At 51.5% G+C, this 13,969-nt stretch overlaps 1 protein-coding gene across 1 annotated transcript in view; it reads right to left on the bottom strand.

Annotated features, from left to right (window-relative positions):
• NTN3 (netrin 3) overlaps nucleotides 1-13,717 on the bottom strand; it is a 67,237-nt gene extending 53,520 nt beyond the window's left edge. Inside the window, exons 1-2 of the mRNA XM_065412503.1 lie at nucleotides 13,709-13,717; nucleotides 9,886-10,897 (exon numbers count right to left, since the gene is read on the bottom strand). Of these exons, the coding sequence (XP_065268575.1) occupies nucleotides 9,886-10,897; nucleotides 13,709-13,717 (1,021 nt within the window). The remainder of the gene's footprint in view (nucleotides 1-9,885; nucleotides 10,898-13,708) is intronic.
• Between the last annotated feature and the right edge of the window lie 252 nt (nucleotides 13,718-13,969).

The raw sequence follows: 13,969 nt of genomic DNA, 5'->3' as shown, positions 1-13,969 counted from the left end.
CCCGTTCTCAGGCCCAGCCATCCACAGCTTCTAGTGCTAAGCAAACAACCTTCCCTGGGACGTGTGCTGTGACTGAGAGCTGGGCTGGTGCAGCTCACTGTCTGTCTCACATTAATCACTAATTAAAGGCTTGAACCTTCCCTGCTGTTTGGGTATTAATAAGAATTTAATTGCACAGTTTGGGGCTAATTACATGGTGCCTTGCTTCCTTCCTTAGACAGTACACCCCATTAAACAATCACATGATAAATTAAACAATCTCATGATCAACTCATTTGCAATAATAGCCTAATTCAACTTAAACCCCCTGCAATGGGGCAACCCTCTGTCCCCCTTTCAAGTGTCTTTGGGACACTTTAGCCTTCCCTGATTTAGCTGGAAGCTCCTTTGCACCAGCGCTCTGCTGCTCCCTGTGCCATGGCAGGGAGAGTAGCCCTGGCAGTCCCAGGGAGACAATCACTAACCTCCTGCTCTCCCCCAGGGGATGCCGTCTCCTTCCAGTACAGACTGGCAACACATGAGCACAAACAAAAAGGGTGGGAAGTGAAGTGTGTCTGGTCATGCAGCCGACACTGGGGACAACTGGGCAAGAAGAGAGGATCCCTTGTTCAGGGGATGATGGAGCCCATGCTGGTGAGGGATGGGTAGAGGGATCCCTCGCTCAAGGGAATGATGGAGCCCAGGCTGGCGAGGGATGGGTAGAGGGATACTTCACTCAGGGAAGGATGGAGCCCGGGCTGGCAAGCAGAGGGGAGAGAGCTCCCTGCGTCTGGGAATTCACTGGGAATAATTATTTAACGGAACAGTCTCAGCGAAACCCTAGAATGGCCAGTCCTGCCAAACCCACAATGGATTCGAACTACGCCCCTGCTTTTGCTGGAGGAGTGCCCAGCCGGGATGCTTGCAAGGCACGGTTGCTACTTCTAGCCTCTGGGAGGGGGAATCTAGACCCAAACACCCCCTTCACCTCCCACCCTAAAGAAATACATCGTGCCTTATGAAGAAAAGTCAACAGCCATGGTTGAGAGCACTATGCAGCTTACCATGGTCTCATGCGAGTGCTCCGGCCATTCCCGCAGTCCCGTGCAGGTCTGTATACACTCACGCCAGAAGAACTGACACAAACCTCTCTAAACTCACACAGAACCTCACTGAGGTTCGGCAAAGCCCAGCTCATTTTTCCCTGCTCTTCCAATTTTGTGCGACTCTGGGAACGATGGAGACCAAGCCCACTGTCAAAATCCCCTGAGGAAAGCAGCTTCTTGGAGATTTTTCAACCCCGTTTGGCAAGAGCAAGAGGTTGGAAAAGCAACTGAGCTTGTGGCAGCTCAGTGCCAACAGTCTGAGGTTCAGCCATCATTAGCCAGTGCCCAGCTGGCTAGTAACCATCTCCCTCCACTGAGCTCTACCTGAGCATCTCTTGGTGATGCTACACGCTGCACCATAGTCATTAGCATCTGGCCTATGCCGGTGGCTACTGTCCATTCCAAAACACCATGGCCCCTCCTTCCTGTCAGAAGGGGTGAGGCCGCCTCTGCTCCACAGGTAAACTCAGCCTCCCCTTGCATTCAGTCCTGCTGCTACCTGGATCCCATATCTCCAGTCACATGGACAGGCCCAGCACAGACCTCAAAGGGGCCCTTTTAACTGACCCGAGCCTTTCCCAGAGCATCCCCTCACAGTCATCAGCAGCAGTGATGACCTAGGCTGGACAGCAGAGAGAGACATGGCATGTAGCATTTAAGGCTGCACATTACAGCTAGAAGCTCTTGGCATTTCTCCCTCATCCTACTCTCCACCCAGGCCTCCAGGGAGCTTGTTCTCTGTGCTACAGCAGCTCTGGAGATGGAGTAGGCAGCAGCCACCTCTGCCTTCTCCCAGATTTCCTGAGACCTCTTGCTACTGCTAACCCTCTGGGAGAGCTGCATACAATACAGGCGGCCCCCTGACTTGGGTCCTCCACCATTGTCTGGCTGTGCTCCCTTCTCTGGCCAGGTAGGATTTATCTTCCAGGGCAGAGGAGAGGAGGCAGCAGCTTCAGGCTACGAGCCAGGCCTTGTTGTGCTACCTCCCTGACATGGCCAGCAACATTCAGCACGGCCTGGGGCTGGAGCGACGGTCTCAGGCCATCTACAATCACTACAAGCACAGCCCTGTGACATAAAACCCCCAATAACACTTTGCTAGAGCATTTGTGCCACAGAGCTCCAAGCACTTTACAAAGGAGGGCAGTCTCATGATCCCCACTGTACAGATAAGTAAACTGAGGCACAGAGGGAGGTGCTGCGACTGTGCCCAAAGTCAGTGGCAGAGGTTGGAATTGAAGCCAGGTCCGATTGACACCCAGTGCAGCATCCTAACCAGACCTGGGGAAGGATGCGCAGACAGGGATCCATCAAGAGTTTGGGGGGAGGGCAGTTCTCACGCTCTCAGACCTGCGATAACTTATTCTGTAAAGATGTGGAGGGACCAGAGAGTGAGACTGAGGGTTTTCCCCAGCTCTGGGAAGAGCCTGTTTTCACCAGGGAAGTCTGACTCAACTGAAGGAGCCCCAGACACAAAGCTCCTTTTGGCACACCAGACTAGAGGCAAATCCCCGCTATGCTGATCGTGTTTCCTTGCCCCACCTGGGGCAACCATCTTGCATCCTCTGAAAGGAGGCTTGCAAAGGGGCAGAAAGAGTGACTGAGGGGCTCGTTAACCTTCTGAGGCTGTAAGGATGTTTTGGCCCAGCCCCAGTCACAGGCCGAGTCCCTCATGCCTCCAGCACGCTCAGTACCTAAATCTCCTAGGGACGAGAGAGACACTCCCGGTCAGAGAGGAACCGACCCGGACCCTTGCTCACCAATGTCATTCCATTGCCCTGCATTCCTGAGGTCCAGGTGGGACAGGAGCCCCAGAACCCTGCAGGAAAGGCAGTTCCTCGGCTGGCTGCAGGCTGGCTCAGCCAGAGCTAGGGAAGAAAGCCCGCTCACACCCAGCTTGCCTGCTATTTGGATAAGCTGCTGACCCAGCTCTCGTAATGCCTGTCTGCTGATGTGCTTGGCTTAATGCTGCTCTCTCGTGGTGGGTCTCCAACAGCTTCGCTGCTGTGGTGATGGAGGCAGCTCTGAGCCTCCACACTGGGAAAATTGCTTCAAAAATTCTAACTGGCTTTAAAGCCAGTTCTTCTGTTCAAAGGGCCTACAGACAACATAGAGCAGGCTCCAGGCAGCCTGGCCTGTTTTTTCTGAAGGAGGACAAAGCCACTGTAAAGGCTCCAGGCCACCTGGAACCAGGTTTACATTATGACTCCAACCAGTTTTAAAACCAGTTTGAATTTCTGAGATAGTTTCCCACCTATAGACAGGTGCCCAGAGATTACAGAAAAAGAAATGGGCACAGGATGGATCTGAGAGAGGAGATGGCTAAGGCAAAGGGTTGTGACTCCAGGAGTTGTTCACAGACACTGGTGTTACAAATTCATTAGGCCTTCGGCTTCCCAGCTCAGCCCAGCCAGCTTGGCTCTTCCAGGAGAATTTACTATTTCGCTGGCAAGTGCTGGGATCAAAGCTCCCCTCAGCTATTATTTCCCTCTTGCTCCTCTACAAACGGAACGGATTCCAATCACCGGAGCAAGGTTTCCCTTCTGTACTCCATTCAGAAAAGTGCTCCAGCCGTGGTGGCGACAATGGGAACAAGAGCTCCAGAATTACCAGAGAGTGGATCAATTACTTCCAGTGGCTGCATCCCGCTAATCCCCCCCACGCAGCCCTTGGTGTCTGCAGAAGCCCTAATGACAGGTCTAATTCCAAGAGCAGGAGCCTGAGGAATGCAGCATCTCATACGCGCGCTCTAACAATTAAATGTGGGGTGGGCAGGGAAAGCCCAGCAAGAATAATTTGCACTTATTATAACATGATCACTGGGAGGAGCCTGCACACACATTCACACCCCTCTGACTCTCCCCCTCGTGGGCTGTTAAAAAGAAAACAAAGGCCCCAAGCCTATGAAAATGAAGCCAACGGATCACCACGGGAGTCTCTTGAGCCTGGAGACCTGACTGCAATCTTTCAGCCTCCGGGGTTATGGAGGGGCTTCCTTCTCTCTTGGCAATTCTGCCCCAGCTGGGATCCACCCAGGTGGGCGGCTGGCAGGCGATGCCCATCAGGAAGTGGGAGGGATCTCTCCCCCCTCCCTGCAGCAGACACAGTTTTAATCTGCAAGAGAGTTCTTTGAATCATGCCAAAGCAGAATCCTGGGCCCAGCCCCCATCTCACAGCTTCTCTTTCCAACTCTCACAAGAAACTAACAAACCTTACTGCTGAGCAAGGTCCACACTTGCAGGAAAGAGGAGCAGTGTCTCCGACAGACCCCAGTCGTCAGCAGGTAGGATTGAATCTGGGGCCTCTGGAGCTTAGTGTATGAGCCTCTACTGAGTGAGCTAAAAGCCATGTGGCTGTTAGCTAAGGCTATAGAGCAGACTCAATCTCTCTCTAAGTGGTCTCGGGACAGAGCACCACACCCAGGAAGTGTGTGGGTTACATCTGCACAAAGGGGCTGGGCGGGGATGCATGTGCTGGAAAGACGCCAGGGTATTGGGTGGCAGGGGATGGATTGAGCTGGCACGCAGGGGTGGCAGAGATGAACAGGGTGGCTCAGGTGGGAGTGGACTGACCTGCTGCCTGGTGGGAATGGTTCTCTGCAGCTTCCTTAGGCTTTGGCAGAATTTGAGCTTTTGCTTTTATATTTTCAAAATCAATTCTCTAGCCCTGCTCACTGCAAATTAAGAAAACCCTCTGAATGTGAGTCTGCAGACAGCCTGAAACAGCAGTACTGAAAGGGGGTGTGATCTGCCCCCATTCATCTCAAGGGGGCTTGACTCTGAAGCCTAATGAGGGCAAGCTAAATATCAATATTGTTCACTATTTCCCTGTTGATCATTTCAACATAAGCGTCCCCCCTTTGGGAGCAGGAGGTAATGATTGGGCAAGGTACCACCATGACTGTTTGTCCCCCAAGGGACCCGCTGCTCAGGGCATTGGCAATCAGATATGGAGCCTTCCAGCTGACTCAGACCAATACGGGCAAACTTGTTACCAGCGGATGCTGTTTAGTAGCATGAAATAAGCTGGTGGCTTCCATTCCAATATCCTCAGCTCAAAAGCAGGCACCATCGCACCATGGCCCATCCCCCGCTGGTCCTCCCAACAGAAGTCAAGGAGCCTTGGAGAGTGAAATACCCTCTCAACTTCCTTCCAATTAGGAGAGAGGCAAAATGGTGAGCGCCAAGGGAAGGCCTGAATGTGACAGTGTGCTCTCACTTCCTGCCAGCCAGAACTTGCGGCACATCAAAACCATCTGGAGCTATCCCTGGGGCTAATGCTGCAGCATCCCATATTACCGTTCATGTCTCGCCAGGGGGTTGTGTTGTATACTGGGGCGATTCGTGCCCCAGTGGCATGACATGACATCACGAGTTCCCAATCTTTATGCCATGATTTACATTATCTGTGCTGGGCCACTCTCCCTCCCCGGCACCCCAGCAGCGGCAGCACCAGCACCGCAAACTCTGAGAGGCAATGTGAAACCCCCCGTCCAACAACGGGCAGACCAGTTCGCAGTGCTATTGACCCTGGAGGCCTACACAGCTGCAAAGGGCTTAATGACTCTGCCGGTACTTGCCTTGTCTAAGCAGCAGTTCTGCAGAAAAGGACCTGGGGATTACAGTGTATGAGAAGCTGGATAAGAGTCAGCAGTGTGCCCTTGTTGCCAACAAGGCTAACGGCATATTGGGCTGCATTAGTAGGAGCACTGCCAGCAGATCAGGGGAAGTGATTATTCCCCTCTATTCGGCCCTGGTCAGGCCACATCTGGAGTATTGCATCCAGATTTGGGCCACCAACTACAGAAAGGATGTGGACAAATTGGAGAGAGTCCAGTGAAGGGCAATGAAAATGATCAGGGGACTGGGGCACATGACTTACAAGGAGAGGCTGAGGGAACTGGGTTTGTTTAGTCTGCAGAAGAGAAGAGTGTGGGGGGATTTGATAGCAGCCTTCAACTACCTGAAGGGGGGTTCCAAAGAGGATGGAGCTTGGCTGTTCTCAGTGGTGGCAGATGACAGAACAACGAGCAATGGTCTCAAGTTGCATTGGGGGAGGTCTAGGTCGGATATTAGGAAACACTATTTTACTAGGAGGGTGGTGAAGCACTGGAATGTGTTACCTAGGGAGGTGGTGGAATCTCCATCCTTAGAGGTTTTTAAGGCCCAGCTTTGAGCAGGGGGTTGGACTAGATGACCTCCTGAGGTCCCTTCCAACCCTGATATTCTATGATTCTATGACAAAGCCCTGGCTGGGATGATTTAGTTGGGGTTGGTCCTGCTTTGAGCAGGGGGTTGGATTAGATGACCTCCTGAGGTCTCTTCCAACCCTAATCTTCTATGGTTCTATGAAACCACATTTGCCCTGCAGCATTGCACTGGTACCTTACTATGATACAACCCAGCAATACACGGCATCAGGTGACTCTTTGGTTCCATGAGCTAACACTGCTAAGCGGGCACCTTACACCAGCGCTTTGAAACAGACAGAGGCAGGCAGTTCCAAAAGAAGAACCGACCCAGGCTTCCTCCTAAAACTCAAACCCACGTCTTTTTTGAGGTCCGCAAAAACAACGTTCAATTCACATTTCTTTGTGGGTTTGTTTCCACCGCTGCATTCCTATGATTCAGCTGGGACTGGAAACACCCAAATCATCAAAACAAAAATCCATCTGTGAGCCGAGACCAGATTGTTTTGGGAATCTAATGGGATCTCCTCTTTGCCAGGACTCAACTCACAGAACTTCAGCAAAGTTAGTGGAGCCCAAAGAATCCCTCAGTGCTTTCCCCATTTTCTGCTTCTCCATTGTGGGCCAAATGAAGTTTTAGTCTCACTCCGGCACCTCCCATGAAGTCACAGCCTGAGATGCAGGCCTGAGGGGAGGTGTTTGTGGGGGTGTCCAGCTCTCAGGGTTGCCTCCAGAATCTCAGGACTTTTGAGTGTGGAGGCCACAGGAGACACAGCTACAGTACTGCTGCCATGCAAGTGACGCTACAGAAGGAGGAAAGAACCTGTCCAGGCAGCCACAAAGACAGTTTCTGAGCCCCACTTGTGCCTGGCTTCACTTAGTCAGAAATGTGTAATTGTCCCCGTTACAAATCATTTCATGTCATCTTTCTCCCACGTGGTGTCAGCCAAGGAGAACATCATGGGCATTCCAGTCTCCCACCGAAGGCAGGTTCTGAGCTACCCCAGGGCTGGATCTGGACCTTTGGCAATGACAGCAAGCTGAGACAAGCGGTGACAGCCCCAATGGGAACATTAAGAAAAATGTATTTGTAAACTCCACTGGCTTGTCTGCTGTGTCCGGAGCAGGTCTTGGAATAAGGCACTCTGCAGATCACCCCTGGTCCTGCCTGCCTGGCTCAGGGCTGGAGTCCAGCTGCCGAGACTCACGCCCTCCGCGTTGGCTTCATCCAACCTTCCATCATGACGGCACCTTCCATTTAGGCCACCTTTGCCCAGCTACCGAGGCTCAGGCTGGGCCTAGCCCCACGCCACGGTGGGGCCAGCTTAGCCTCCAGAGGTGCAGGGCCCCTAGAACGGGGCTGTAGGGGGATTCACAGGGGTGGCAGCAAGGGAATGCCAAGGCTGTGCAAAACGAATGGCCAGGTGGGCCCTCTCCCTTTAATTGGTGCTAATTGCTGCATTTGTTCGGGCTGGCTGGCAAGATGTCATTGTTGAAAGACACAGAGGGGAAGGCTTGAGGAGCTAATCCGGCTTTCAGCCGCTAAGCCCTTTGGAGGCGTGTGATGGAGGAGCTCTTTCAGGGCCCTTCACAGAGGGCACAAAGCCTGAGAGGGGAAAGGGAGGCAGAGGGGATGGAGTCGACAGGAAAAACTTTCACACGGCAGCTCTGCTAAGCCGCCTTTGTGTGTGTGGCGGGCTTGTCAGGGACATCTTAAAGGGCCAGCGCTTCTCTCCCTCCTCCTCCTGGCTTTTCTTTTCTCTATCTTTTCAGTTCCATCTGCCAAAGGACTGACCCCAATGGTGGGGGGTGGTGGGAAAGAAGGAGCAATCTCCTTGGATATTTCTGGAAGGGATGGCGAACATTACCTGCCTGTGAGGGACCTCTTCAGCCTCCTCTCTCCTGGGGAGGTCAGGGGATACTCTGCTGTCTCAAGCATGGACATGGATGGTCAAGGACCAGCCAAGCAGTTCAGTGATGCAATCAGAACCCAGAGGTGAAGGTGGGGTGGGGGGCGAACCTCACGAGGTTCAGAGGTTGGGTTTGGAAAACATCCTCAAAACCCAGACCCTAATCTGAATCCCTCAGCCCCCGAGTCTCCTCTAGCTTAACAATCCACTTTACACTGGCTCCAGTGAAGTTACTCTTGACATATACTAGATAGAATAGATTGCTACAGCCAGGGTGACTAGCAGAAGCTATTCTTAAGCTTGCCCAGTTATTCCCATTTTATTATTCTTTTTTCAGTTCATGATTTTCCTAAAGATTCACCGTTCAGTCCCGAATTTACCAGATTTGGCTTCGTTTGCTTGCTTGTTTGAGCAAAACTGAATCAACCAGTTTTGAAACTGAGGGGTGGGGGGGAACACACTAGCCTATACATTTTCAAAACAGCAACTAACTGTTCTTGGGAGCCCAGCTTTAGACACTGACCCACAAGCCATTATAAAAGTACTCTTGCAATATTGTTTTGAACAGGAAGTTGGGCTCTGGCACATATAAACAATACATTAAATATAAAAAAACCTAACAAGCTTCTCCAGTGTCCTCTAGACACATTCATTAGCCTCCCAAGTGGCTGCATAATCATATGGTTTTCTCCTCCTCCTTTCCCTCTGGTTCCCCTATGAGACTCAGACTTCAATTCTGATTTCACTTATACCAGAGTTACACTGAAGTAATCCAATTTGTTACACTGGAGTAACTCCTCATTTACACCCAGTGTAAGCGAGAGCAGCATCAGGCCCTGATCAATTTTTAATTGTGTTGTAAAGTGCTGTGCTTGACATTTATGGCATCATTCGAGTAATAAATCGTAACAATAACTTTCCAGGGTACTTTGGTGCTTTTGCATCTGGCTGATTCATGGAAGATGCAAAGACACCTACAAGAATGAAGCATAATAAAGGAGGGGGAAATGAGTTACTTGAGCTTTTCCAAACCTCTAAAAAGGTTGAGGTTTGTTATGAATGTTAGGTGCGGCTCTAATAGGTATGATGGCGGAGGGGATTTTTAATCTATCCAGCCCAAAGCAGCTGCTCTCTAGGAGAACCCAAGCGCTGTGCTCAGTAAGGAAGTAATTGCTCTGAAAAGCAGAACACTGGGCCAAAGTTATCCCTGGTGTAACTCCACTGACCACTCTGGAGAGGCACTGTTGATGAGTGTGAGATAGGGGATGGCTACACTGCAATCATATGTGTGACTGCAGCACATGCAAACATACCTGAGCTGGCTTTGATCTAGCTGGCTCAAATAACCATAGCAGTGAAGCCCTGGGCAATAAAGCAGCAGCTTGAGTACATACCCAGGGTCCCAGCCGGCCTTGTGCAGCCCTCGCTGCCTCAGCTTCCCTACTATTAGTACCCACACTAGCTAGATCAATGCTAGCTCAGGTCTGTCCGTATGTGCTGCAGTGTAGACATACCCATAGACAGACAGAAAATACTGAGCCACATTTATCCCTGGCATTGCTCCATTGATCATTCTGGAGATACCATGTTGATAAGTGTGATATAGACAGACAGAATGCTGTCTGAGTGCATCTGCCCCTGCTTCTCTGCACACGCTCCCAGATCTGATTGTGGTGGGCGAGGAAGAGGAGCAATCTCTTACCTAGACACTCGTTGGCCTCCCTGGCGTTGGCCCTCTGCCACGGGCGGTCATAATGGAAGGGTTTGCAGCGGTCGCATTCGGGGCCCTCAGTGTTGTGCTTGCAGTCACACACGAGCTTGCCCTCCTTGTCCTTCACGCAGCGGGAGGCGTGCCCATTGCACTTGCACCGCCCCCCGACCTGGAACTCACCCACGGCATAATAGTATGAAAACGAGCCGGTCCCGCCATCATCCTCCTCATTGTCCCGGCCCCCCAGCTCCCGGAACAAATGGGGGCGGCTGAAAATGACCCGGATGTCCGTAGCTGTCACCCAGTCCTGGAGCACTGGGCTGTTGTCAAAGTCTTGGGCGGAGGGCCGTCCGTCCAGCGTGCTGAAGGCAATGAGGCCCCCAGTGAGCGGGTACAGATCTGTGTGGCCATCGGTGCACAGCGCCTCCTGCTCATTTTGCTTGGTGACGGTGGCTTTGTTGGGCTTGCCGTAAATCTTCCGGCACTGGGAGGAGTAGTACTGGTAAGGCACCCAGGTCTTGCCATAATCCATAGATTTTAAAATGGCTGCTGACTCAGGTCGGGCCGAGCAGAACTGCAGGCTGACATAAATCACCTCAAACTTCTTGGCCAGGGAGAGGGTGAGTGTGACATTCTGAGGGGAAAGGTGCAGGCTCTCGGAGCGCCAGCACGTCATGTTGGAGGCAGTGTTGAGGTCCGTGAGGTAAGATGCCGGGTGGGCTTTGCGGGGGTCTGAGGCATCGCAGTGGCGAGTGGGAGGCTTCCCACACGTGCTGGAGGCCTGCACTTCCTTCCCAAAGGCAGCATTGACAAACTCGGGGATGCAGCGCCGGGGGGCGCTGTTCTCATCGTAGCAAGGGTCGGATGCAGTTTGCTGCACCACAAAGGGGTTGATTGTCTGGGACAGGCCGAACACACAGGCGGTAAGCAGCAGCCGTAAGAGATGCAAGAGATCCATCCTCGCCGGACAAGGTCTCTCCAAGACACACAAGCCAAATCCTCCCTAAACATAAAGCAAAGGAGCAGTGAATCACACATTCCAACCCCCAAGGTCTGAGCTCCCTTTTGGCAGGTAGAAACGCAGAGGCCAAACCAGTGTTTGGAGGCTGGCTGGGGGTTATGCCGGTGTCAGATGGCAGAGAACAGCCAGAGCTGATTGATTGGCTATTGCCAGTGCTGGCGAGCATGCAGAGGTCTGAGTCTGATGACATCTCTCCTCTGGGTGCCTTTCTCCCAGATTGTAACCACGGAAAGCAGCCAGATCTCATTTAGATGGCGGGGGGGGGGGGGGGGGGCAGGGTTCTCGGTAACACTTCATTTATGATTATCTCCCTGCTCCATAAAATAGCTTGACAGACAGCTGGACAGATAGCATATGGGCCTGTGGGTTAAGGGAGGAAGGGTGGCCTTATAGTGCAGACAATGGGCTGGGAGTCAGACAGCTCTGGTTCTTTTCCTGGCTCTGTTACAAACTAGCTCTGTGACCTCGTCCAAGTCACATAACCTCTCTGTGCCTAGGCTCCCATTAGTAAAGTGGAAGTGAGAATATTCCCCTCCTTTCCGGTGGCACAGTGAGACTGGTGTTTCTAAGGCACTTGGAGAGCCTCCTCTAGAAGGTGCAAAAAAATTGCAAAGTATCATTAAGAGAAGAGACAGTGAGTAACTGCCAGCGCTACCCAATAGATTAACTTTGGCGACACTTGTGCACTTTGTCATACCAGTAAAGTCATTAACACTGAAGATAATCACACATTCAGAGCTGCTAAAGGTAGGATCACAGGCCCAGGTCTTCAAAGATCAATGGGAGTTAGGTGCTTAAACACTTTTGAGACTCTTGGCCATAGTGCTCTAGGAAGGGGCTCTCACTAACTGGGGACTGGGCACCTGGAAACCTGGATTCTATTCCCAACTCTGCCACTGACTTGCTGTCAGACCTTGGCCAATCACTTACCCCTCTCCTGGCCTCAGTTTCTCCATCTGTAAAATGGGGATAAGGATACTGCCTTCCTTTAAGGCACTTTGAGAGCTATGTGTGAAAAGCTGTGCATAAGAGCTAAGCCTGATTATTATTAATCACTCTGTTGTTACCTTCACCACTGTAGTGTCTGAGCAGCTGCCATGTACGCTAAGCGCCTGTGACAACACGCAGGGATTCTGTCGTTCTGTGTTTTGGCCACACTTGTACAGCCAGCCAACAAAACCAGTTTGAATTGCACTGAGAGCCAGTGAAAGCCTAAGAATTCCCAGTGAGGAAGCAGCTCATGCTACACTGGAGTGTCCAGATTCCGGTGGGGTGCATCAGCCCAGGTTGCTTTCCTGACCCCAATTCAATGCTCCCCTAGCATTTTCTCACTGTCCATTCACACTGCTCTGCTCCCTTTCCCTCCTGCACCAGTGTCAATCTTTCAATTACTCCAGTCCTTCTCTCTCTCTCTCCCCCCTCCCCCATGTGCTCCTGCCTGAGGCAGGGTGAGAATGCAGGGATTTAATTAGCTCCCAATGCCCCCGGGAGGGGAGCCAGCCAGCTTCCAAACTCTGTGTCCCACATCAAAGTCAGAGGGGGAGGTGTGAACACACCAGGGCTAAGCAGAGCCTACTGGGCAGCCATTCTCTGAGAGAACAAGACCTGTCCCACCCACTGCAAAGCCAGGGCCAGAGTTTATTCTCTGAATGGGAGGTTAATCAAGCAATTTCCTTCCCTCTTCCCTCATCCTGCCTTTGGCTCTCCTGATAGTCACCCATCCTCGAGGGGGGGGGGGGCGGTCTTCAGGAGAAACCTTTGTGAATATAATGGAATGTCAATTAGGGGGTGATATTGTGTGGCATTTTTATACTAGTAAAAGCCTTTTCTACAAGACCTACATGCAGTTAGTCCAGAAAAGAGTGGGTTTGCTGGGTTAGCTTATTTCACTGTGGACCTAGTAGAAGCTGTGCTGGCAAAAGCACAATTGTGCCAGTAGAAGTTACACCTCCATTAGGAGGGTTTGCTGGTGTAGCTACCCTGGCAAACTTTTTCTATCTGGCTTTGGTTCTTCTGTGCCCTCCATATCTATCTACCGGTACTTATCTGGCCCCATCACTGCAGTGATCTGAGTGCCTCAGCATCATAATGTATTTCTCCTCACAACCCCCCGATGAGGTAGGGACTATAGATGAGGCCTGAGTGAAGCAGCGATTGTCGGGAGCACAGAGGGGGGAGAACCCACTACAGCAGGGGCAGCCCAGTTTCTGATGCACTGACTCCTCACACCACGTGACACTAGTGCCAGGATCCCTTTCTCTATCACAGTCAAGCTGTGTTCAGCCACACGCTGGGCTTGTTTTTAGTGTGGCAGGTTGACTCTAGGCTTGGAAACGTCAGCTAAAATCTCCCATTGGTGCTAACTCTGGGGCAGTTCCATGCTAGCAATGGTGGGAGCCCTACTATAGACAGGGCTGCAAGCCTCTATCTGTATTTTAAGCCCTATGGATATACCTACACTGCAAAGAAAAACGCCCAGTGCCAAGCCTCAGAGCCTGGATCAATTGACTTGGGCTTGCGGGCTCAGGCTGTGGGGTTAAAAATAGCTGTGCAGATATTCCGGTTTTGAGGGAGCATGAAGGGGAGGAAAATATCAGTGAACGTGGTGGGGTGGGGGACAGAAGAGTCATGCAAATTGTGACATGCATGAACGTGCTTGACATGTAGCAACCGTTGTGTGTGAGTCTGCCCGTGAGCATGTAGAAAATTAAATCCCATGCTTGGGTGAGCAGGATAGTGAAAATGTCTTATGTGATGTCACAGAAATGACACGCATGCCTGTCTAGCTCTCACCTTTGCCATCAGTGGCCAAGCTGAACCAGGGGATGCAATGGTGGGAAATTTAAGCAGAAACTTTCTATTGTACAGGAGGCCTGTGAAAGAGAAACTTTAAACGCATATAAAGGGTGATCTTGCCCACTCTAAGATCTACTTCTACAGGAAACCGTTGATGGCTAGATTGGCCGGCAGTTCAGGACAGGTTATTTGGTTTATTTTACATTTCAGACAAATTGGAATGACCAGAACCATGGAGTTGTGCATGTAGCTAATCTA

This window comes from Emys orbicularis, chromosome 10, assembly GCF_028017835.1.
Source record: "Emys orbicularis isolate rEmyOrb1 chromosome 10, rEmyOrb1.hap1, whole genome shotgun sequence".
Classification (NCBI taxonomy): Eukaryota; Metazoa; Chordata; order Testudines; family Emydidae; genus Emys; species Emys orbicularis.
The sequence above is the reverse complement of the archived record's forward strand: the minus strand, read 5'-3'. Positions and strand labels throughout refer to the sequence as shown.